This window comes from Ovis canadensis, chromosome 5 (genome assembly GCF_042477335.2).
Source record: "Ovis canadensis isolate MfBH-ARS-UI-01 breed Bighorn chromosome 5, ARS-UI_OviCan_v2, whole genome shotgun sequence".
In the NCBI taxonomy this organism is placed as follows: domain Eukaryota; kingdom Metazoa; phylum Chordata; class Mammalia; order Artiodactyla; family Bovidae; genus Ovis; species Ovis canadensis.
The window spans coordinates 94,025,347-94,052,179 of NC_091249.1; the positions used below are offsets into that span (position 1 = coordinate 94,025,347).

Here is a 26,833-nt window from a genome sequence, read left to right on the forward strand (position 1 = left end):
AGTAAAATAAGCAGGGTGACAACATACAGGTTGGTTGTCCTCTTTTTCCCAGTTTGGAACCAGTCAGTTGTTCCATGTTTGGTCCTAACTTTGCTTCTTGACTTGCACACAGGTTTCTCAGGAGACAGATAAGGTGGTCTGGTATTTCCATCTCTTTAAGAATTTTCCATAGTTTGTTGTGATCCACACAGTCAATGGCTTTAGCATAGCCAATGGCTTTAGTATAGTCAATTGAGCAGAAGCAGATGTTTTTCTGGAACTTCTTTGCTTTCTCCATGATCCAAATGTATTTCTGTTTATGGCACTCCTATACTGTTTTGAGTACTGTAGCTTTATAGTACAGTCTGAAGTCAAGGAGCCTGATTCCTTCCTTCAGCTCCATTTTCTTTTTCAAAATTGCTTTGGCTATTTAGGGTCTTTCATTTTTCCATATTTCTAGTCAAATTTTAAGATTTTTTGTTTTATATCTATAAAAACTGCCATTGATAATTTGATAGGGACTACATTGAATCTGAAGATTTCCTTGGGCAGTACAGTCATTTTGACATTATTCTTTCAATCCAAGAACATGGGTATATTTTTCCATCTGTTTGTGTCATCTTCCATTTCTTTCATTAGTGTCTTAAGTTTTTAGAATACAGTTTGCTTCCTCAGGTAGGCTTGTTTCTAGGTGTTTTATTCTTTTTGATGTGATGGTAAATGGCACTGTTTCCTAAACTTCTTTTTCTGATCTTTTGTTGTTAGTGTATAGAAATGCGATATTTCTGTGTATTAATTTTGTAGTCTGCAACTTTACCAAATTCATTGAGCTCTAGTAGTTTTCTGATAGTATCGCCAGGATTTTCTATGTACAGTATCATTTCCTCTACAGTGGCAGTTTTACTTCTTCTTTTGCAATTTGGATTCTTTTTATTTTCTTCTCTGACTGCATGGCTAGGACTTCCAAACCTATGTTGAATAAAAGTAGTGACAGTGGACATCCTTGTATTGTTCCTGATCTTGAGATGAAACACTTTCAGCTTTTCACTGTTAAATACGATGCTGTATGTGTATTTTTCATATATGACTTTACCCTGTTTAGGTATAATTTTTTTAAATTATAAACTAATAGATTTTGTCAGATGCTTTTTCTGCATCTACTGAGATTATCATATGGCTTTTATTCAATTTGTTAATGTGGTTATCTCACTGATTGATTTGCAGATATTGGAAAAATCCTTGTATCCCTGGGATAAATCCCACTCGATTTTGGTGTATGATCCTTTTAATGTATTGTTGGATTTGATGTGTTCGAGTTTAGTTTAGGATTTTGTGTCTATGTTTATCAACGACATTGGCTTGTCACTTTGTAGTATCTTTGTATCGTCTTGGTACCACGTTTGAGGGTGGCTTCAAAGAATGAGCTTGGGAGTGTTCAGATCTCTGTAATTTTTTGAAACAGTTTCAAAAGGATAGGTGTTAACTCTTCTCTAAATGTTTGATAGGATTCACCTGTGAAGCTATCTGGTCTGGGGTTCTTTGTTGGCTTTGGGTTCTTAAACCAAAGTTTCGATATCAGTGCTTGTGACTGTTCTATTCATATTTTCTATTTCTTCCTAATTTGGTTTTGCAAGATTGTACCTAAGAATTTGTCTGCTTCTTCTAGGTTGCCCAGTTTATTGGCATAATGTTGTTTGTCTCTTATGATCCTTCATATTTCTGTATTCATTGTAACTTTTTCATTTCTGCTTTTATTGATGTGAGCCCTCTCCCTTTTTTTCTTGATGAGTCTGGCTAAAGCTTAATCAATTTTATCTTCTCACAGAAGCAGCTTTTAGTTTCATCGATATTTTGTACTATTTCTTTGTCTCTATCTCATTCTTTTCTGTTCTGAGTTTATGGTTTCTTTTCTCTAACTTTGGGTTTTGTTTGTTCTTTTTCTAGTTGCTTTAGGTATAAGGTTAGGTCGTTTATTTGAAATTTTTCTTGTTTCTTGTAGTAAGATTGCATTGCTATAATTTTCTCTTAGAACTGCTTTTGCTGTGTCCCAGAGGTTTTGGATTGTTGTATTTTCATTTGCCTCGAGGGAATTTTTTTGATTTCCTCTTTGATTTCTTCAGTCACCTACTGATTGTTTAGTAGCACACTGTTCAGCTTCCATGTGTGTATGTGGGTTTTTTTTTTTTTTTTTACAATTTTTGTTTGTAGATTTGTACTCTTATTTCATTGTGGTCAGGAAAGATGATTGATATAATTTTAGTTTTCTTAAACTTATCGAGGCTTGCTTCATGGTCCAGTATGTGATCTATCCTGGGAATACTCTATGTGCATTTAAGAAGAATGTGTATTCTGCTGCTTTTGGATGGCATGCTCTATAAATATCAATTTAAGTTCATCTGGTCTAATATGTTGTTTAAGACCTGTGTTTCCTTAATGATTTTCTGTTTGGATGATCTGTCTATTGATGTACGTTGGATGTGAAAGTCCCCCACTTTTACTGTGTTACTGTCAGTTGCTCTTTTTATAACTGTATTTGCCTTATATATATTGAAGTGCTACTGTGTTGGGTGCATATATGTTTACAATTGTTATTATCTTCTTGGATTGATCCCTTGATCATTTGCAGTATCCTTCTTATAACAGTTTTTATTTTAAAGTTTATTTTGTCTCATATGAGCATTACTATTCCAGCTTTTTAAAAAAAATTTTCATTTGCATGAGAAATCTTTTTCCATCTCCTCACTTTCAGTCTTTATGTGTCCCTTGATCTAAAGTGGGTCTCTTGTAGACAGCATATATATGGGTCTTATTTTTGTAACCATTTAGTTAGTCTATGTCTTTTGGGTGGAGCATTCAATCCATTTACGGTTAAAGTAATACTGATATATAGGTCCTTATGGTCATCCTGCCAATTGGTTTCGGATTGTTTTTGTAGGTCTTTTTCCCCTTCTCTTTGTCTTTCGTTCTCTTCTCTGGTAGTTGCGTGATTGTCTTTAGTGTTGTGTTTAGATTCCTTTTTTTTGGTGGGTATATCTATTGTAGATTTTTGATTTGTGGTTACCATGAGGATTTGATATAGCAGTTCATGTATACACAAGACTGTTTTAAGTTGCTAGTCTCTTAATTTCAAATGCATTTCCAATATCCTGCATTTTTACTTTCTTCTTATGATGGCTGGATTTGATATCTTCTTTGTGTGGATGATTTCTCACCTTTACTGTATGTCTGCTTTTACCAGTGAACTTTCTCATTTGTAATTTTCTTGTATTTAGTTGTGGCCTTTTCTACCTAGAGAAAGTTCTTTTAGCATTTGTTCTAAAGCTGATTTGGTTGTGCTCTTAACTTTTGCTTGTCTGTAAAGTGTTTGCTTTTTTCCATCTAATCTAAGTGAGACTCTTGCTGGATAGAGTAGTCTTGGTTGATTTCTCCCTTTCATTACTCTAAATATATCATGCCATTCCCTAATGGCCTGCAGAGTTTCTACTGAAAAATCAGCTGATAACCTTAATGGGAGTTCCCCTGTATGTTACGGGTTGCTTTTCCCTTGTTACTTTTAATGTTTTTTCTTTGTAATTTTTTTCAGTTTGTGTTTCACTGTGTTTCTCCTTGGATTTACCCTGTATGGGATTCTCTACACATCCTGGACTTGGGTGACTGTTTCCCTTTTCATGTTAGGGAAGTTCTCAGCTACTGTATCTTCAAATATTTTCTCAGGCCCCTTCTCTCTCTATTCTCCTCTGAGACCCCTAAAATATGAATGTGTTGGTGTATTCTTCTGTTGTTGTCCCAGAGGTCTCTCAGACTGCCCTCATTTCCTCTCATTCTTTGTTCTGCAGCAGTTATTTCCACCATTCTGTCTTCTAGCTCATGTGAATGTTCTTCAGCCTCATTTATATTGTTACTGATTCCTTCTAGTGTATTTTTCATTTCATTTTTTCTACTGTTTATCTCTGTTCTTTACTTAGTTCTTTGCTAAAAATTTCTTGTATCTTCTTGATTTGTGCCCCATTCTTTTTCTGAGGTCCTGGATCGCCTTTACCATCATTTCTCTGAATTCTCTTTTGGGTTGATAGCCTATCTTCACTTTCCTTAGTTGTTCTTCTGGGGTTTTACCTTGGTCCTTCATCTGGAACATATCTCTTTGCCATCTCATTTGGTCTAACTTGTGTGTTTGTGGTCCCCCTGGCGGCAGGATTATAGCGCCTCTTGCTTTTGGTTGTCTGCCCTCTGGTGGATAGGGCCGGTCTAAAAGGCTTGTGCAGGCTTCCTGGAAGGAAGGATGGTTGCCTGCCCAGTGGTGGGTGGAACTGGGTCCTATTCCTCTGGTGGGCAGGGCTGTCTCAAGGGCTATGTTTAGAGGTCATTAGAGGTGGCTGTTGGCTCCGGATGACTTTAGGCAACCTGTCTGCTGATGGGTGGGGCTGTGTTCCCATTCTGTTGGCTGTTTGGCTTGAGGCATTCCAGCTCTGGAGCCTTCTGGCTGTCAGTTGGGGCCAGGTCTTGGCAGAAAAATGGCAACCTCGAGCACAGTTCACACCAATGAGTACCTAGTACCTCCATCAGAAGTGTCCTCATAAAACTTCTATTTTACATTTTGTGAACTTTATAGGTCTGTACACTCTGTATAATTTCTTAGTTCTAAAATGATTCCACTTTGCCCAATTTTGTGGCAAACAAAAGAGCTATTGTTGGAAACAAAATCTAGCCAAAAATTGTCTTATTTATCCCTGAGAAGTTTAACGCCCTTCCCCCAAATCGATTTATTAAAGATACAAAAATAACTAATTTTTCTTCTTAAATGTAAATTATTTCTACAGATTATTTTACTCACTGGGGATTATAATAGAAGCAGAACTAAGAATGTCAAGGGGCTAACTGATATTATTTTGAATAGTCATATTTTCCCTAAGAAACCATTTAGAAAAATAATACTCCAATTCAAACAATTTGCTGAGTGGAAAGAACTAGAACTGAAAAAAGGTGGAGATTAACAAATGTGGTTTATTTTACGCAGAGGTGTAATACTGGTTACATGCTGAATTGTAAGTTTCAAATAGTCATCTGAGCAGCATTTAGACCTCGACCAAGCTATAAATGATTTAAATATACTGACCCTATGAAAAATGTATTTATACATATATACACATAATCCTGACAAGGATTAAACCTGACAAGAATTTCTATGAATGTTCACTAATTTAACTTAAAACCAAAAATATTTTAATTTGTTTAAAATTTTAAATATTTCAAAGAAAATGTGCTATTAAAGAATTTCTATATCCAGATCAGAACTATTTCCTTAACTGTTATATTGGGATGCAGTAATTTTGTAATCCTTTGATTTTTGTTTGTTCACAAGCACACTCAATGTCTATTTATTGATTTCTGATTAAATGATCTATTTCCTGTTTACCTTTCCAGGCTAATTTCTTGCTACTGACACAATGACATTCTAACTTCGTTATTCCAAACCTCTTTAAGTTTTCTTTTTTTTTTCAACTCATGTACTTAGGACTGAGGATTATATTTAGCCTTCTTCCTCCTTTTATATGTACCAGTCAGGCATCTCCAACAGTGAGATGCCTGGCTTTCATTATCTTAATTATCTTTAATACCATTATCTACCACTTTCATATGACTCCTCCGTGCCTCCCTGAATATCTTAGCATGCAGGGGAAGTAAGGGCTTCTTATGTACTTTTATAGATCCTTATACGTCACTTTAATATGCTCATGGTTTGTCATCCATTTGCTCTGTATCCCCAATAATCTGTAAGTTCAGAGACTGGAAGCTATCTGTGCCTGTTAATTCAGAGTAATAAATACTTCCCAAAGGAATAAAAGAAATTTTTTATTGGACAATTTTAGGAATCATCAATGACAAAGTCATAAGAATGGACTAGATTTCAAGAATTGAGAAGAAAAAAGGTCAAAAACAAAGATAATTTTCTTAAAATACCAATGAGATAAGAAAGGAAAAAACTGAATAGCTAAAAAAAATGAGCAAGTGGACTGGGATCATTTATTCCAGAGTGCATGAGGGGAGTTTCAAGAAGTGGCCAGCACTATCAAAAGTTATAAAGAAGTAAATTAGGAGGGGTGAAAATGTATGATTAAACATTATTTTCAATTGTGAGCTTGAAGTTCTTCAAGTGATTCTAGTTTAATACTCTGATTCTAAATTTCATTGGTAATACCATGTTTTATCACTGGAAATCATTTTCTTCAAAAGTTTATTTTTCTTCTTGTTTATTTTGAAATATTAGAACAATTGACAAGTCTATCTGCTATTATCACTAATCCTATAAAAATCTTTATCAAGGTCAAGTTGTCTTTCCAAAATGACTCTTTACCCACATTTAACTCTTTAGTCACTAGTGTTTGTCTTTTGGTAAGTCAAATCTTTACTTTTTAAAAACATTTTGATAAATCCCAGGATGACGAGATGATGGTTTTACGCATCAAAAGGGTATGATCACTAGATTCTTTAAACCCATAATATCAGGAAAAATATACATTTTGTGGGTTAATATTCTCATATTTGTCAACATGTCAAATGTACTCCATTGAGACTTAACTAGTCACAAATTTTGGGACACATTCTTTGCTTTATAAAAGATCTTCACTTTGACAGAAAATAACACTAATGATGAGGATGCTTAATAACAACAAATAGAAAGTCAACAATAATATACACTTGTGAGCCAATATACCTGTTAACAGAGTTTCAAGAATGGTGAGAAATTCTAATTCTATAATGTCAATAAATCAATAACTTATTCTTGGTGCCACTCACTAACAGTCTCTGTACTTCTGGCTGTCTTGGTTTCCTTAGCAGTGTTGAATGAACACTGAATTTTTCAGATTAAACATTTTATCTATGAGAAGTATAAAGACTTCCAGGTTACGGATGCTTCAACACCACCGACCTATTCTGACAGTTGAACCAATTCCAGTGTAATTTCTGTTTCAGGTGTTTTCCCATAGGTATTTATTCTTTGCAACCTTGCAGATTTTTATTTTACTTTTCCTTTCATCATTTTAGACACTATTACCCCTTCCTGCATTTTTGGCCATAGTGATATTATACCATGTTTCAAATACTCAGTCCTATAAATATATAAACAGTATAAGCCATTGTGTATTTAGTCCAGAATCATGAAAACTGCCTCGGAAATAATTAATTGTAAATTCTGGAGAAGCTCTTTATTAAAGGCAAGTCTTTTGCATATTCAAATGACTAGTCAACACCACTGAAGAAGTTAATAGTTTACTTTTTATTTTCTTAGATACAATCTACCAATAAAATAAAGTTTTGATAATTTTAAATAGACTAAACTTAAAAATTGAACATTTGTTTTATTAGACATCATTCCAATTAATCACCAAAAATAGACATTGCCAATTCTACTGTAATGACTACATAATGAAATTGAAGAAATGTTCTGTTGTTTGAAAATGTTGTGCTATTAGTTAACAGTATAAATGTTGTTTTAGGAAAACTTTAACAGTTTGCTCAAAGTTCTTTAAAAACAATAGTATAAAATGTAAATTATTATAAATTTGAAAGATGTTTGGATTAATAAAGCTTAACTATACATGGGGAGGAGGACAAAAAAGGGCCACTCAAAAGAGTACAATTGTTTTAAAATATACTTAGGTAAAGACTGTTCAAAATTATTGACAAAAACAACCCATATTGTAACTCTTTATTACCTTTAACTTTTAAATTGCCTATTTTAAAAATCCAAAGGCATTATATATTAGTTCTTCAAAAATATTTCAAACAGCCTGGATTTAGAATTCCACATGTCTACCGCCAATCCACTCCTCTTTCCAAAAGTCTTTCATTTTGTCAGTTTCTTTGGATGTGGAACTTAGCTTAGTATCTTATATGTAGCAGGCATTTCAACAGTGTCAAATGGATGCAATTACAGTAATTCCAAGATATTTTCATAATTCATATGGAATAATGGAGTCAGAAAATTCTCACATACATAAGGAAATTCACCTTTCCTTAATGTAGATTCTTGCTATTTAGTGGCTAAGCCATGTCTGGCTTTGCGACCCCATGAACTACAGCACGCCAGGCTTACACAGCTCTAATATCTATGGATATATCTATGGATGGGATGTCTGAAACACCATGAAAACTGCAGTGAAAGATACAACTTTTTGTCCTTAAAAAGGAAATTCAAAAGACTCAGGCACCTATAAGCAGATCTGACTGTCAATATACACAGGTTCACCCACATAGAAAATAAAATCCCCATATGTTGAAACGCTTGGCATCCATGTACTTCTTTTTCCTATTTCCTGCCATGTTCCCCTGGCCCTATATACTGAATGCAGATTTGGTCTGAAAGAGAAAACTCCTCCAGCTGCTAACGTGAGGACTTGAGCACTGCAGCAGTGGGATGATCCAGCAGTGCTGCCTGCGTAAAGGTCTCCCCTGGGGATGACTGTGGGTGCTGGCACGGCCAGTTGTGTGTTAGGACACTTCAAGGACACTAATTTCAGTCAGAGGAGAGGGGAAGCAAAACTCCATTTTTATCAAATGTGCTATCAAAGAAACACAATTTTCTAGTTTCATTTTTTTGGTCAGGAAGCAAGCAGAAATTTTTTAGGAAAGAAAAAATTTATTGTGATAACAGGCTTTACTTCAGATCTGGGTGAATGATGATAAAAACAATTGAAAGTGACAAAACAATTAAAGTAAATATTCCAAACAGTTAAGCACTTAATTTACTCTTATACACACAAACACACACACATGCACGCATGCTCTTTAGTCTAAACTTAAAACTATATCATACCTGCAAGTAAAAACTGTGCTTTATTCTCTTTAGCAAATAAATATTTATGTAATTGATAAACTATTTGAGGACAAAAATCTATGAAATCTCAGAACTCTTGTAGGTAAAAATAGTTGGACAATCTACTGTAACTACTGATCTAACCCTTCTAGAAGAAGCTGATTATATGTCAGATACGTGACTATAATTGGGCTAAATTGATATGTTACAGCCATGATATTGTAACTGTATAATATAAAAATAAACTTAAGTATGTTCATAGAAAATTTCACTGCCATCCTTTACAGTGTAATCTGCATTTACCAAAATCATACATATTTTGAAGGTTTGGATCAAAGTATATGGTAGACTCCAAGGGTCAGCAAATTTTTTCCTGTAAATATTTAGATAATAAATATTTTAGGGTTGCAGGCCACCTACGGGCTCCATCATGACTCAAATCTCCTACTGCAGTGTAAAAGAAGCCACAGACAATGCATGAATGAAAGAATGCAGCATTCCAGTACAATTTTATTTACAAAAAGTCAACCAAACTATGGGCCAACCGTTGATGTAGATTATACACCACCAGAAGCACCATAAAATGAGATGAAGGATAATTTAGCATTTTTATAAGAAAGAAATATATGTGACATTGTCAAGATCTTTATTGACTCTTTAGAAAACACAAAAACAACAAAACATCAAACTTCAGTAGCACACATAAAATCTTACCTGGTTAGGTATCCTCAACGGGGGCCTTGGACCTCCAGGGTATCGAGGTGACATAAAAGGCTATTGAAGCAAAACAAATAAATAAACAAAATGAAACAAATGTAAAATACAGATCTGAAAATAAACTGCTTTGAAGAATTTTAGAATTATACAAAACATAAATCAAGTTTACTTCTGTGGCTAATTTCAGTAGAATAAGTGCTTTTGAGAAAAATTGCTGTCCTATTTTTTTTAGTTTGTAAAATATCTGGAAAAACTGCCAAATTTTTAAAAAATGTGAATTATTAAGATAATGCTATACAATTGGCAAAAGGTAAGATTAAGAAATTTAGGCAACTGAATTTTAGTAACGACTTCAGGAAGAGGATTACTGGCTACATCATTATACAAGTTGGATTCTGAGTATATTCTTTGGACCAAATTACCCAATTTGGTTTTTGTTTTCCCCTAATAATTTTAAAGTTGCCAAATTTCTTCATCTTTTCTTTTGTTGTTCTGTTTAAAATGGTAAAGACATTTCTTTCCCAAGGGACGTTTGTAGTTAGAAAACCTTCAGCTTTCTTTCATTAAGAGTTTGTTGTAATTCAAAATTGATTATAAATTTTAAAGTTGAAATTTCTTTGCATATTTTGAGCCTAGCAGATTATGAGGTGTGTACATTTTTAATAAAGTTTTTATCAAAGTATAGTTAATTTATAATGTGTTAGTTTTAGATGTAAAGTGATTCAATGATACACATACATATATATGCAAACATATATACTTATTTGGATTATTTTTCATTATAGGCTATTATAAGATATTGAATATAGTCCCTGTGCTATACAGCAAGTCCTTGTTTATTTATGAATAGTAGTGTGTATATGTTATGAGGTGTGTACTTTTATTAACAGAAAAATGTCCTTATATTAAAATACAAGTTGACTATTTTGTTAGATGACTCAGAGGCTGCTAAGATGTGCTGACTCTGACAGTCCCGAAACTATCTGAAAAATATGCTAAAAGTATCATTTTGATGATTGTTCAATGTTGAGTGGAAGAATATTTTTGACACAGATTTGAGCACAAATTAAAAAAATTATTCAAAATTCCATTTTTATAAATATAATTGTTTGATTATAATACATAATTACATGTAATGTAAGCAAATTATCAACTTTGAAGGGTTGAATATTAAAATATTAAGAATGAATTCACTGAAGGCTTGTACAGCCAATTCTATAGTAGTTCACATAATTCTAAATTCCATTTTTATACTTTCTACAAATATTTTTAGAAATCAGACCTGCAGTTCATGGCTACACATATTTTCTAGGGTTATTTTACAAGCAGCATCTGAAAGATAAAATTATAACAAATTTATGTGGTATAGACTTTCTCTTTTGGAGACTCGGACACATCAATAACAACTTTAGAATTCAGCAATTTGGCTTTTTTGCTCACTGTGTTCTCATATGTTAATGTAGTCTTAGGAGATCGTTTTGAATAGAAACAGTGGATTATTCAGGTAATAGGGTCAGCTTCAGCTGATAAAACGTAAAAGGATTTTCCAGTTTAAACATTTAAAAAATGTTTAGTTTTTACACATTTGATCAAAGTTGACTCTACCAATTCTGAAGCGCTGCTCTAAATTGAATTAATTAGTTAACTATACTGTCAACTAGAAGCTCATCTCAGTATTCACACTCCCTCTGCTACTTTCCTGATCACCTAATTTCATTTATGAAACTGTCCTGGACTCATTTGAACAATTTAATAATTAAGTGTGGTGTCACTGATTTTGGAATGGTTGGCTTTCTTTCATAAAGTGTTTTATGACATAGTCACTAAGCCAAAATACAATATCAATTTAGTGTTTGAGACATGGAGAAATAAAAATAGGTCACTAATAATTCCTGTCTATAATAAAATCACTTCAAAGTGGAACACGAGGTAGAAATTGTTAACGCTACTAAATCCTGGTAGACATTGAAATGCACCTTGTTTGGGACAGAGAATCTGAGATTGTATGTTCCTCTGAATGTAAAATAATGTTACAGTATTAATATAAATGGACTATTTAAAAAGGGAAGCTTTTCTCTAATCAGTGGCATTGTGAGCAAGTGTGTTCTAACAGGACTGTTGTACTCTCCTATCTGAACATGAGGCCCCATTGAGACACTACTGAGACAGAGGGGCAGTGCACGTGGTTGTGAACCTGAAGGCCCCTCAATAAGATTGGGGGAGAGGGTCTCTTTTAAATTTACTTCCCCTTGAATGCCCTCCTCCAAGAAGTTCACTTTTTTCTTTGGGGGGCGTGGTAAAAAAACAAAATTGAAACCCACTTATAATTTTCAATCTATTGCTATACAATTAAAGCAAAAAATAACAAAAAGCTAGTTAATTTAGATAACAGTGTACTACTTTTCCTTAAAATATAAATATAAAAAATGGGTAAGGATTTTTCTTTGGGTAAAGCATTTTAATACTAAATTAGCACTGTATCCCTTACTATTCAGATTGATTCTTAAGTTATTCAGTTAACCACTGAGGTCCTCAGCTGCTTGTTGAAGTGCAGACACAGTAACTGAGCCAAGAGTTTATTTAGTATTAGAAACAGAACATTCTGCTATATTTGTGTTTCACTATTCAGAAGTCAATTTGCTTTCAAATATAATTCAAGATATTTATTTTATGGTAAAATGCTAATATAAGAGATGACCTATCGATAGTATGTGTGTGTGTGCTAAGTTGCTTCAGTTGTGTCTGACTCTTTGCAACCCTATGGACTGTAGCCTGCCAGGTTCCTCTGTCCATGGGATTCTCCAGGCAAGAATACTGGAGCAAGTAGCCATGCCCTCTACCAAGGGATCTTCCTGACCCAGGGACTGAACTAGAATCTCTTACATCTCCTGTGTTGGCAGGCGGGTTCTTTAATATTAGCACCACCTGGGAAGCCTCTACATCTTTTGATAGACCTGTCAAGTACTCTCTCTGTTGATAACCTGCAAAGAACAGATTCCTCAAAGGAGCCCTTAGCTATGAGAGTGTGCTTACTTTTTATATTTGGGAAATTCTTTTTCATAGTTGGGACATCAAAACATTTGCCTGAAAATGTCAGGAGGATGAATCAATATTTTAAGTGGAAAAAGCCTTCCCCTGAAAAAATGGGCTAAACAGTTATAATGCGTGCAGAAAAAACATATGACTGGGGGTCAAACGGAGCCTGGATTCTAGTTTTTGTATGTCCACTAATTAGCAGAGGGACCCTAAATTAAAAACCTTTCAGGGCTTTAGCTTTCTCAATCTAAAATGAGAGTTAGACTAGATGATCTCAAAAGTCTCTTGGGAAATAATTTTAAAATAATAATTTTAAAAGTCCCATGATTCTGTGTTAATTATTTCCAACATTACCCCTAAGTGTAAACGTTAGCGTACTACAGCTATAAATATTTGAAGCATGCAGATGGGACTGGGGTGGGATATCCGTGAATGTTCCTAAGGCACAAACTATCTTTATCAAGGAGCTAGAGAAGTTTGTTCCCATGCTTTCCAGAGAAAAAGAAAAACCTAGTTGAAGAAAAAAATATACTCCAACAATGATGCTCTTTGTTCAGATCAAAGGTCAACAGAGAGAGTAAAACAGCTATGCTTATTGATTAAAAGGTATGCTAGAGATTTGTTCATTTACCAAATGTTTACTTAACACCCACAAAGCCACTGTTCTCAGTGGCTGGACATATCAGTGAACAAACCCGATAAAGATCATTGCCTTCTGCTTAGGATTTTTCAAAGTTCACAGTCCTAAAATTAACAGGAGAAACAATTTTATGGAAAAACTATTTTCTACAGTCCACTAATCTGGAAGAAACAGACTGTTCTCTTCACCAAATGGCAAATATCAATGAAAACCAAAAGAAAATAACATTTCAATCTGGTGCCTTCCCTCAGAAGTCATATGACATCATCCCTACTTGACAGAACATGTAGCACTATGAATGACTGAAATTCAAGGCTCTGCTTTTAAAAAAGCTTTCCAAATTAGGGCTTCCTAAGGTTCTTTATAATATATAAGACAAACTGAGTAGCACAGTCAGTACCCTGACATATGGAAAACATTTACAGGCATAAATTCTCATTTCTACATGTTTCAGCGATTTACTCAGAATGAATGGGATAAGCCAAAGTGGAAGCAATAAAAATATATACAAAGCCAGAAAAATCAATAAATTATTTGATGACTAAATGAAAGAAAAATAAAAATACTAACAGAAATATAAACCAAGTGTCCAGCTCATTTCCTCCAAATAGTCTTTTAGAGAAAAGATCACACCACTTAGAATCATAATTTATTTCAGAATGAATGTCATTCCATCTTAAAGGATTATTATTTTCCACTATATCAAGAATTATTCATGAAATATTAAACTTCTGCTTTCCTAAAAGAGATTTTCCTTTATGCTTTTCCATTTCTGCTAGTAGAAAGTCGTCGTCTCCCTATTATTTGATCTTCATAAGCCATTAGTGCTTTATCTCAGTTCTTGAAGATTTAGAAGGAACTGGCTCTTTCTCTTCTTTCCTTCTCTGAAAACTTGGAGCCCATTCCGCCCTCATGGAAATATTTTCCAAATGATTTACCCATCCTGAAATTATAGGTGGTGAGAACCATTTTAAGCCCTAACTTCTTTTCATATACATATATATATATAAAGCATAAATATGATTAATAATCAACAGCAGAATATTTTTTGAGATAACTCTGTTCTCTCCTTTCTCTGCTGAGTAAATTTCTACTGACCCTCCAGAGGCTGGTTTAGGTGCCACCCCTCTTTAAGGAAGGTCCATAGACTGAGCGACTGAACTGAACTGACGGGCTCCTTTCCCCCCGTTTCCTGAGCACGTCGTTCACACTGTTCTCATGGAGGACTGAGCACGCTGCAGGGGAATATGTGCCTTGATATGAAGGGAACCCACTTCAGAAGAAGAGCACAAACCCAGATCAGAGCAAGTACTTTAATGTCAAGGCAATCAATCCATGAAATAAAACCGGTATTTCCAAGAATCCTTAAAATTGATGTAGCAATGTACAAATCACCTTATTTTAAATATTTCAACATGGCTTTTGAAACTCTTGATCTTTAAGAGCAAATTGATAATAAAGAAAATTTAAAAATCACTGAAAAAGCTAAAAGCTTCTTTAAAATACCATCTTAAGCATTTTCTATATACTACATTTTATTTTAGGAGCACAATTTAGAACAAATCAATGATGAAGAGAATACTACTAAGTTCTTTAGTATAAACAAATCTAACATTTAGGACACTTTACAACTCTGAAAATTTGTAAGTCAGAGGTATGTTATACAATTTAAAATACTGAACTTTTTTGAGGATAAAACTGAAATTTGCTTCTATTTTTGAAAATATAGTATTTTTAAATGACAAAGAAATACACAACTGCAAAGTTTAAGAAAATATGAACTTAGGAAATAATCTAAAAAATACATACACACTTAAAAAATGACTTCACAAAACTACTCAAATGAAGTTTTATAAGTTCTGTAATTGTATGATTATAATAAAATCTGAGTTAAAGAATTTTATTTCAATACACCTTTTTGACACATTTTATAGCAAAAAGTTTTTAGACTTAACTAGGTCAACCTCCTCATTCTATGTAAAAGCAAACCAAAGGTCAAATTTCTTAACTGCCACTTTAGTTTTCTTAGAGCTATATAACATCCTACTACAGTAATACCTTTGTATTGCAGAATAAAGGCAGGTACACAGGCTACATTCTTATGACCAACTGACCATAAATAAACTGCCTGACAAGGCACTTCCTCCTAGGCCTCTCAGCAACCTTGCAACCCTTCATTTAATGCAGAATTCTTTATCTTTGCTCCCATTCCACTTTGAAAAGCTGAAAGGACAATGGTATTTCAAGTAATCAAGTTGCACATAAAGTAGTAATTAGCATGCGTTCTTGATTCAACAGATGAAATTCAACAACAGAAATATAAAATAAATCTAGTAAGCTCTATCTCTCCTTGAACATTTTTGGTAGAGTTTTGATAATATACGGCTTCCCTGATAGCTCAGTTGGTAAAGAATCTGCCTGCAATTCAGGAGACCTCAGTTGGGTTCCTGGGTCAGGAAGATCCCCTGGAGAAGGGATAGGCTACCCCTTCCAGTGTTCTACCCTGGAGAATTCCATTGGTCACAAAGAGTTTGACACAACTGAATGATTTTCACTTTCTTTGATAATACATGTTATCTTCAGTTCATTTATTATTTTTAAGTCGAATACAGGAAGAGAAGACAGGTTAGGAGAAGAGTACTATCATTATAATGAAACTGTTCATTATAATGTGATAACTTATAATGAGGTTCAGGAAGAAGGGAAGGAAGCAGTTAGCACATTATAAGAGAGAATTTGCAGAGTCACATTCAATAAATACTTGGTTGCTTCCATAGCTGGCTCACTGACTGACTGAACAACATTGATGAAAGACTGTAAAAACCAGCGAAGGTGTAATAAAGTTTGGTTCTCTTGTATAAAATCTCATCTGGCCAATTTATGTGTCTTGTTAAAAATAAGTAGCATCAACTGATATTGCAAAGGGTAAGGAATAGTATTGGCACATTATATTTGGTTGTCTAATGAGAAAATGCTTATATGTATAGAGGGGAAAATTCAGCTTGTTTATGTAGGATAAATCATATCTTTTAGAGGACCTAATAAAAGTAGGTAAGGAACAAAGTGTTGGAGACCCCAAGACCTTATCTAGTTATAATGACAATATCCACATTAACAACATATAAGATAATTTCTGATTAAGATGACTTCCCTGGTGACTCAGACAGTAAAAGTGTCTGCCTACAATGTGGGAGACCCGGGTTCTATCCCTGGGTTGTGGAGATCCTCTGGAGAAGGAAATGGCAAACCACTCCAGTACTCTTGGCTGGAAAATCCCATGGACAGAGGAGCCTGGTGGGCTATAGCCCATGGGGTCGCAAAGAGTCAGACACTTCACTTTCTAAGATGACTGAGAAGGTTTTAAACTCTCTCCTGTTTCTGGGGTTTCAGGGTTGAAAATAGTGATTCCTAAGCAGTTTTACAGAGTGCCAGTATTTAGTAACCACTTTTTGGTACAGAAGGGGATGTCAGGTTAACCTATGTATGATTTGGAGGGAAAAAAGGTATGACGACTTACTAATTTTTTTCTCTGAAGCAGAGGCCAGCTATGAGAAATGCCACCAATTTCATATAGTGGGGCATTTCAGTGGGGGTGTCTGTCTATTAGAGTGCTGCATGTACACATGAGACTCCATTCTTTTCGGACTTAAATAGATTCAAACAGCTATAAGCCTCAGGTCTTAGAAAAAATGTTTTAGCTTACATATTTTCATTGCATTAAGAAGAGGCTGGGCACTGTGTAAAAGTATTAAACATTCTCCTTTCTTAACATCATATTGTCTTTGGCACATAACCATTTTTAGTGCAAAAATGTGTAAGAAAAACAGTTATTTGCTAAAAAGTAATTTGCTTTCAGCAATATTTAGGCAAAAACACAAGGTACAAAGTGACAAATAAGAAAATATGGGTTATTTTCAGTAACTATATTAATTACATAAAGATCAAATATCTACCTTACTTGGTCCTGTGCAGATATGACTTGAGATAGATTAATCTTCCAATATTTTTTATGTACTGTTTTAGGCAGACACAGAAATAATATAAAAGTCTGTGACATAAAAATTATTCTAGAATCTTTCAACAGAAAAAAGTATCTTGAACACAATTTTTTTAATTGATAAATATAGAAGGTTATAACTATAGTCCTATAAAGGTAATAAAAATATGTTCATTATGAGATTTTTATCCCAAGCATAAACATTGTCTCAAAATTTAAACACTACCTTTTTTATTCATTCTGTGTCCATTTTTTTAGTTTAGTTCAGTTCTCTCTATATGATTCTCCTATATAGATTTCTATTCTCTATTTTGCTATTTGATATTTCACTGAGAAGTAAATCTTTTTCCTTAATTGTGATGAGTTGAAAGCATATGCTATCAATAATAAACAATATTGAGAATACTATTTTGAAAAAAAGCATCAGTGTTGTGACTTGTACATTTGTTTCTGCCATTGCACATATAGTAAAACTGTTCACATTTTTATAATTCCATGAGATGCTTCATGATTTTTCTGGGAAAAGTAATGAAGCATAAATTATACATCAACTGAATTTCTTCAAAGTTACTTTACAATTCATATATCTTAATTTGTTCAGTTCCTTTTCTGTTTTTCATGAAAATCTCCATCAGACATTACTGACACCCCAGTGGATAAGACACTCTTGATTAACACATCTTAATTCCAACTAGTATTAAACTAATTTAGCTCACAAAATGACATGCTTGTGCTGGCATATTCTGCTAATAAGCATAAATATGTAGTTTATTTTCCATACATCTTAGATATTCTATCATCAACAACACTTAACACACATAAAATAACTGTAAAGTAAGATGTTTTTGGGGCAAGACTAATCCAATTCAGCACAGAGTTATTAGCAAGTTGATTCTTTGGATATAGATTTAGTCTAAGCATCCAAACTGCTCACTTCTATTATGGGCCTTTTCAAAAAGATGAGACAATTTCTCAAGCTTTCATTACCATATATTAGATACTGGTTTTTGGCAATGGGCTTGTCAATTATGAATGACCAAGCTTCCTCCAAGCTGCCTTCTGGTCTAATCAACTAACAAGTTTGAATACAATCTGTAAAAACATTAATAAACTGTTTTAGATCAATTTATATTCATAAATACACAAAGACACTTTTTTTTGGTGTCTGTGGGACAGATCAACCCACATTATATAGTTTAAAAAAATCACCATGGGTATGAAAATAAATACGTAAGATTTATAATTCAGGCTAAAGGATTAGGCTGACTCAAAAAATATGCCAAAATAATAAGTTTTCAAAATTACTCTTAATTTTTCATTGAAGGATGCAAAAGTATTTCCCTCTTCCCCAGCATTTTCCCTATTTTATATTCATGCTTCCATCTAAAGTTCCAGATGACAGTGTTGGAGATAGACACTTTAATTTACCTAAACATACCATTAGGTTTAAAAAAAAAAGTTACATTGTTCTTATCCTTCTGATATCTTGATATGCTACGGAAGTTTCTACTGATTAAGCAGCAGTCTTTTCGAATTCACAAGCAGTAATAACATTTGCTATAGAAACCTGCCTATGGGCTTGGTCTCTGATACAAGCGGCAGATATATATATACACACACACACACACACACACACTTTCTTTAGAAATGAAATGTTATGCTCCATATTTGCTTGGTTACTTACCTGCAAACATGAAGTCTATTTAAAATTACTTATGTCCAAACTATATAGAATACTCTTTTCTACTGAACAGATTTTTACAGAAATTATTAATGCTCAAAAATGTCTGTTTTGAAACTAGAGCTTGCTAATTTGACTAATGCCAAACATTATGAAAATAAGCAAGATGAGAGAATTCAAATTGAACCAAGTGAAGTGACCTCTTCAATTTAACGGATGCATTTTGAACCATGTGTGTTAAGCAGATACGGAATACATGTACAGAATAAAACTGAGAAGACAAATTTGAGTGGAGAAAATATTATTGATGTCAAAGTTATTTGTAATGTCAGATTATTTATAGAATATAGAAATGACAGAGAACCGGCAATAGTCACAGTTGAAGGTATCTTTAGTAAGTAATTCTGTTTTACTTTCTTGATAAGCATCCTTCTGTGTACAAAGAATATCTGATTACTCTATTCCCTAGCACTGTGTCTTTAAACTCAAGATTATACCTGATAGTTGGGTATAATAGATAGTATCTGGCAACAGCCAATATTCTCTGCTCACAGGTGCCAGCAGAGCTGTTTTCTTTGTCCCTCGGCAGGGATGGACAGTTTATCATAGCCAACACTCATTCGCAGCAGCATTTCTTTGACCTCCCCCAATTCCCCCTCCAGTTACCGCTTCATCTCTTACTTTCCCTTTAGAGCAAAACTCTTTGAAAGAGTTTGACACACTCGTTGCCTCCAATTTCTCTCTTCCTGCCACATACTGAATCCACTTTTATGCGACTGACACCCCCATCACTCCACTGAAACTGGCCTTATCATGGTCTCCAGTGACCACCTCATTAGGTCCAACCGTCAAGTGTAAGCCCTCAACTAATTTGAAGCATCGGAAGCATTTGACACAGCTGATCATTCCTTATTTCCCTGAAACATTTTTCTTCTTGGCTTCCAGGCTCCCACAGCGTCTGATTTTCTTCCTAACTCATGTGCGCCTCCTTCCCATTTTTCTTCCTGCTTACTCATCTTCTTGCCTTCTTCATATCAGAGCCTTGGGATGCTTCTCGTCTCTCTCTACTCATTACCCTGGTGATGTCATCCAGGCTCACAGCTTTCAATATTATCCATATGCTAATAACTCCCGAAAGTCTCGAGCCCAAGCCTCAGGCATAAAACTCCACATCTGATACCTTTGCTCTCTACTTGACATCTCTTGAATATCTAATAGTCACCTTAACCTTAACAAGTTCAAACTTAAGCTTCCGATATTCCTCTCATACTTCCTCTTGCAGTTTTACTTACATGAGTAAATGTCAGCTCCATTCTTCCAGCTGAACAGGTCAAGAACCTTGCAGTCACCCTTCATTTGTCTTTTCCTCTCACAACACATATCCAGACCGTTGCCAAGATCTGTTGGCTCTAACTCCAAAATATATCTAAAATCCAATCACTTCTCACCGTGGTTACCACCTTTGAGCCATAATAACCTCTTGTTAAAATTTTGTCATGATATCCAAACTGGCCTCTCTGCTTCCACCATTCCCTGCAATAGACAAATCTCAGCATAGCAGCCAAGGAGACCCTGCTAAAACCCTCCACTCAGCAAAACCCCAAATGACCTACAAAGTTCTACTTGATGTGGCTGTCTACTGCCTACGATTTTGTGTATCTGTCTTCCCCACTGACACTCCACTATAGTTACTCAGGCATTTTAGCTGTCCCTGGATAAGGCCAGTCATGTGCTGAACTCAGGGACTTTACACTGGCTGCTCCCTAAGTCTACAACACTCCTTCAGACACTGGATTCTTGTTCCCTGACTTCCTTCAGGTCTTCACTCAAATAGCATCTTCTTGTTGAGACCTTCTGTGGCCAATCCATCCAGAACTTCCTCTACATTGTCCGTTCTTTTCTGATTCATTTTTCTCTCTAGTCTTTATCACAATCTAACATGTCTTATATTTTTAAATATTTATCTTGTTTACTGACTGTCTCTCATAGTAGACTCTAGTTGAGTGTGAGCAAGGGTTTCTATTTAGCTTGTTTATTACTGCAGTAACTCTAGCATGGGTAAGGGGGGGGGCAGTCAATATTTGATGCTGAATGTCATCAGCTGTCTTACCCAGTTGTTCTCAGTTTTAGCTTGTAAGACTCACTAATTTAAAAAAAAAAAAAAAGAACAAAAACCAAAGGATTTCCAGCACCATGGCCCCACCACCAAGAATTCTGATATACTAGGAGGCAGGTGACCCCCAGGACTCTTTGCCAGTGTTACACAGACCATGCTTGGAGAAACACTGTTCTTAGCCCTAACCCTTTAGACTTCTTACAGGCTGTCATGATCCTATTCATAAAGAACTGGAATGGGCCACTTATAGCTCACAGGCTAAATGTGGTCCACGGCTTGTTTGTGTAAGTAAGGTTTGATTGCAGCTGCTGCTGTTCAGTCACTAGGTCATGGACGGCTCTGCTACCATACGGGCCGCAGCACACCAGGCTTCCCTGTCCTTCGCTGTAGCAGCGCTCTTCAGCCTACACAGTGTCTATGACTGCCTTTACACCACAACAGAGTTGAGTAGTGTCACTTCCGAGCCTTCAACTCCTTAAATATTTACTACTGGGCATTTTATAGAAAACGTTCGTTGACTTCTGATATAGACAGAAGACACATTATTTCAGAACAATATCATCTAGTGATGTTATTTTAGCTTTTTTAGGGTGATTTTTTTTTTTTTTTTTTTTTGCCACACAACGCAGCATGTTAGTTCCCCATCTGGAATGGAATCCGTGCCCCCTACAGTGGGAGCGTGGAGTCTTAACCACTGGACTGCCAGGGAAGTCCGATATGCTATTTTTTCAAAAAGCTGAAGGTATTCTAATGTATACTTAGGCCAAATCTATCCCACCTATATAGGGAACTTGCAATATATTTAATATTTGATTTATATTTGATGGGCTTCCCTTGTGGCTCAGCTGGTAAAGAACCCACCTGCAATGTGGGAGACCTGGGTTCAATCCCTGGGTTGGGATGATCCCCTGAGAAGGGAAAGGCTACCCACTCTAGTATTCTGGCCTAGAGAATTCCATGGGGTTGCAAAGAGTTGGACATGACTGAGTGACTTTCACCTTATGTTTAATAATTCATTTCTTGATCTTTAATTCCCCAAAGAATGGTGACCATTTTTGTTTTTGTTTCTATAACAAACATTAAACAAAACACTAAGATTCTGTTATAAATTGTCTTTGGATATTTGCTATACGTTTTTTGTTTCCCAGGGACCTATAATAAAAATGGATGTATTCTGGGAAGAATTTTCAGTAGTAAGACATTGGTCTAGGATAGCCAGGTTAACTTTTTCATACATAACTCATTTTGGCAAATAAACAAAAAAGTAAGCTTTCTAACAAGAAAGTATTTCATTCTGTTCTAACTGAAAAACCCAAGTGAAGACTCTGAACCCCTGGTACTCCCCTCTTTGCTTGTTGTCCATCTAGTCAAAATGTAGGGTCTTTAGTTTGAAACTAATTTTTTTTTTAAACTTAAGTTACTCAGGCTGAGAAGTTTTAATTTGTTCTAAGAGTTGAGGCTGGAAAGACTACTACTAAAACTGTAGGAAAGCATTATCAAAGCCAGCAGCTGTCAGGCACCTTTATTTTTTTTAGGCTGCTTTTATCTTTATAGTAGAGAAAGATTTGTTCTGTTCTTGGTATTTAGAATCCTTGTTCTTTAAAGATTCAAAATTACATTTCTAAGAAAATGAAACTTTAGCTTTATTTCTTGAACTTTGGTAAATAACCTTCTCCACCTCTACTCTCCATATCCTGGTGTATTTAATTCTGAGAAATACTATACTTAATGACTGAATTTTAGACTATATATTAAATACACTTATAATGTTAACAGTTATAGTTCAGTAAGTCAATTCAACTTGCGATATTCAGTAATCATTCAAATTAAGAAATGATACACTTCCTAATCTTTTGGTTGGTTACCTGAGGTCAAAGATGATATCTACAACTTCTGGAGAGAAGGGAAAAAGAGTTTCTCTTGGTTTAGAGTATTTCCTAAGACTAACTTCTGAAACAGACATAATCAGAAGGGATAAGAAGAAAGGCAAACCATTGGGAGAGAAGACAATTGAAAGCTTAATAATAGAAGGGAACTATTTAAGTATATGTGTAAGTAAGGCATAGACACTAACTATATATTAAATAATAGGGTAAAACAAGTCCTCTGATAATAAAATAGTTATATTGTGAAAGTCTGAATATGAGGAGCAGAGCAGAGGAGTATGCTTAGTTATGAAGGTTCCCTGATAGCTCAGTTGGTAAAGAATCCACCTGCAATGCAGGAGACCCTGGTTTGATTCCTGGGTCGGGAAGATCCTCTGGAGAAGGGATAGGCTACCCACTCCAGTATTCTTGGGCTTCCTTTGTGGCTCAGCTGGTAAAGAATCCACCTGCAATGAGGGAGACCTGGGTTTGATCCCTGGGCTGGGAAGATCCCCTGGAGACGGAAAAGGTTACCCACTCCAGCATTCTGGCGTGGAGAATTCCAGGGACTATACAGTCCACAAGGTTGCAAAAAGTTGGACACAACTGAGCAACTTTCACTTGTTATGTCCAGAAATAAGTCAAATATATATATACCTCCAGAAACATTTAATGTTGTAAAAATATTTCTTCCTATGTGTCCTTTTCAGTTGCAGTGTTAGATTAACTATTTTTCTCCTTTTTGACTCTTTTTCCTTTAAAATATTAAGAAATCATTATTACCCTGAGTTTTGTTTTTGTCTTTGGTGCTTTATAAATGTCATTTATACTGAGCTTTTTCTAGCCAATAACAGTACCATGGAGAAAAGGGGAGATTTATTTCTATTTGTTTGTACTTCTTATTATGTTATTATTATGTCAAAGCATTCGGTCAGCTTGCAACTGTGCAGTCTTGATAAAAATAGAACCTTCGGAAAATATACCCAAACAAGTAGAGACACTGGCAAACCACCACTAGATGGCAAAGCCGCTTTACCATTGCTGACACTCTGCCTGTAAACAGACTGTGACTTACAAACGTGCTGCAACACATTTTCTACCATATGAGAGTTTTGATCAATTTGGATTTTAAAATATGGATGGCCACCACAGTCTGAAACTAAATTACTTGGTATACTTTATCTTAAACAAGTATATATAATCTTATTCATGTCAAACAAAGCTTTACATTTATAATCCATCATCAATATATTATTAGTTTTCAACAGTTTTCAGTAAAGATTACAGATCCAGTGACTAAGAAGATAGCAAATGGATCAAGATGAAAATTAAAGCACAATATGGTACACGGTAAGAATGAACAAAAGGTGACACAGAATTCAGAATTAGATATTTACAAGTATATCCCACATTAGTTGTACACTCAAAGATACCTACATTAAACCTATTAAAAGGTTACATTGTGTTTTCATATGAAAGTTTTAGATGTACTTGAAGTGATACAAACAAGATGTGGTTTTCTTAAAAGTTTTCTTGTGGTAAGGGCAGAAAGAAGGAAATAAAGTATTTTTCACTCCCCAGATTTTTTTTTTTTGGTTGAAATCAGAAATGCTTTAATTAGTATGTTATAATAAATATGTTTAAACAACTGTAAAAAGTTATGTTTATAAATAAATGAATTTAAATAAGTACACGTAAGTTAAATAAGTATAAGTTATAATAAATTCACAAGAAAAGATTTCTTATTGCTCAAATCTAGAAAATTATAACACTTCTTAAGGTGACAGAGTTAACAGTCTATTTAAAAAAAACATGAATGAGAACTTTGTTTATAAATGCATTTAACTAAACTATTTTATTATATACAAATGTGAAGAAAATCTAATTGGTTCAAGGATTAATGCTGCCTATTTGATAAAACTACAGAATCAAATTTTACCTGATTTTTAGTACGAATGCTACAAGAATGAATATATAGCAGACTGAAGCTTTTAATCCATGATTCAAATTTCTTAGCATACAGTGAACCCTGTGAATAATACTCTGGCACTGGGACAGGAGAGCCATAGTACAGATTTAGTTCAAAGGGCCTGTTACGTGTATTCATACCATGCCACAATACTGTATTTTCTTCCACCAAAACTGCCAAATGGCCACTTACACTATCTTCCCTCTAACCCTAGTAACAAGACTCCTCATCTTAAGAAAGTTATTCTAAAGTTATTTACCCTTTCTGTGGTAGGTTGCTCTGAGAATTTATAGTATTTCTTATACAAATTACTCCTTTGATAAAAGACTCCAAGTAAATGAATGTGCCTTACTTCAAATGGCTTCATTTTACTAAACTAACACCTTTGTTTGTATGTTCAGCTATACCCCTTGATTTTACTTAATTGAGCTCATACTCAACAATACAGGCACTTCCATTTCAATAAAAAATGACAGTTTAAGGGTTTAAGTCTGAACCATGTTGATTATCTGTCACTAACAGATGCTAATCTAGAGTCTGTCTTCCAGGATGGACTTATTAAATGTATAGGGAATTGACCATATTTATACTGGAGTCTAAGTTAACTGTATTCTTGGGCTCTAAAATCACTGCAGATGGTGACTGCAGTCATGAAATTAAAAGATGCTTGCTCCTTAGAAGAAAAGCTAGGAACAGCCTAGACAGCATATTAAAAAGCAGAGATATTACAGTGCTGACAAAGGTCCGTCTAGTCAAGACTATGGTTTTTCCAGTAGTCATGTATGGATGTGAGAGTTGGACCATAAAGAAAGCTGAGCACCAAAGAATTGATGCTTTTGAACTGTGGTGTTGGAGAAGACTCTTGAGAGTCCCTTGGACTGTGAGGAGATCCAACCAGTCCACCCTAAAGGAAATCAGTCCTGGGTGTTCATTGGAAGCACTGATGCTGAAGCTGAAACTCCAATACTTTGGCCACCTGATGCAAAGAACTGATTCATTGGAAAAGACCCTGATGCTGGGAAAGACTGAAGGCGGGAGGAGAAGGGGATGACAGAGGATGAGATGGTTGGATGGCATCACCGACTCAATGGACATGAGTTTTGAGTAAGCTCCGGGAGTTAGTGATGGACAGGGAAGCCTGATGTGCTGTAGTCCATGGGGTTGCAAAGTCGGACACTACTGAGCAAATGATATGAACTGATTCTTCATGCTGTTGTTATGAATTCACAGATTTAGAGTCTGTAATAATTTCATTTGGTAATGTATTTGTCTATAGTTTTAATGGAAAAGGGGAGCTTCCCGGGTGGCTCAGTGGTAAAGAATTTGCCTGCCAAGCAGGAGATGCGGGTTGGATCCCTCAGTCGGGAAGATCCCTTAGAGAAGGAAATGGCAATCCGCTCCAGTATTCTTGCCTGGGAAATCCCATGGACAGAGGAATCTGGCGGACTACAGTCCATTGGGTCACAAAAGTACTTCTTATGGTATGATCACATATTGAGTGAAACTCAGAATTGAAGACGGCGAAGCTTTATGCATCAATTCAATGCATAAAGTGTCGCCTTTCTTTACTTCCATTTATTCATTAAATTCTATTAGGCTCAATCCTTTCCTGATCTAGTACCACTCCAACTGTTCCCAAATAAGCTTGGCACTTCCTCACTAAGAATGGGGATTCAAAACTATTTTCATTCTCTGCGTAATTCTAGGACGTCACTATCTCTATGGAGCTGGACTAAAAACTGGTATGTGGCCTTGAATTATCATTGTCTTGATGACATGTCTACTTACAGAAGGCAGCTACTCTCCATTAACAATAGGCATTGTGGCCAGAATCATGCTGAAGGACAGGAAAGTGATACTGATATTTAGGAAACAGACCCCGAGCCCATCATGATATGTACCAAAGACAACATACTGCTGCTTTTAAAAAAATGTTTGATGACTTGAGTTTCCCAGTATTTTAGAGAGGGATTTCTAGGGAGACTGAACATACTTAAGCCTCCTGAATAAGGAAAATG

The 26,833-nt window shown here is 35.0% G+C and overlaps 1 protein-coding gene across 18 annotated transcripts in view; it reads right to left on the reverse strand.

Annotated features, from left to right (window-relative positions):
• Positions 1-26,833, reverse strand: part of SSBP2 (single stranded DNA binding protein 2) — a 311,038-nt gene that overhangs the window by 58,718 nt on the left and 225,487 nt on the right. For all 18 annotated transcript variants that reach the window (XM_069592559.1, XM_069592563.1, XM_069592562.1 and 15 more), the window contains one exon: positions 9,509-9,568. In XM_069592559.1, coding sequence (XP_069448660.1) covers positions 9,509-9,568 — 60 coding nt within the window. The remainder of the gene's footprint in view (positions 1-9,508; positions 9,569-26,833) is intronic.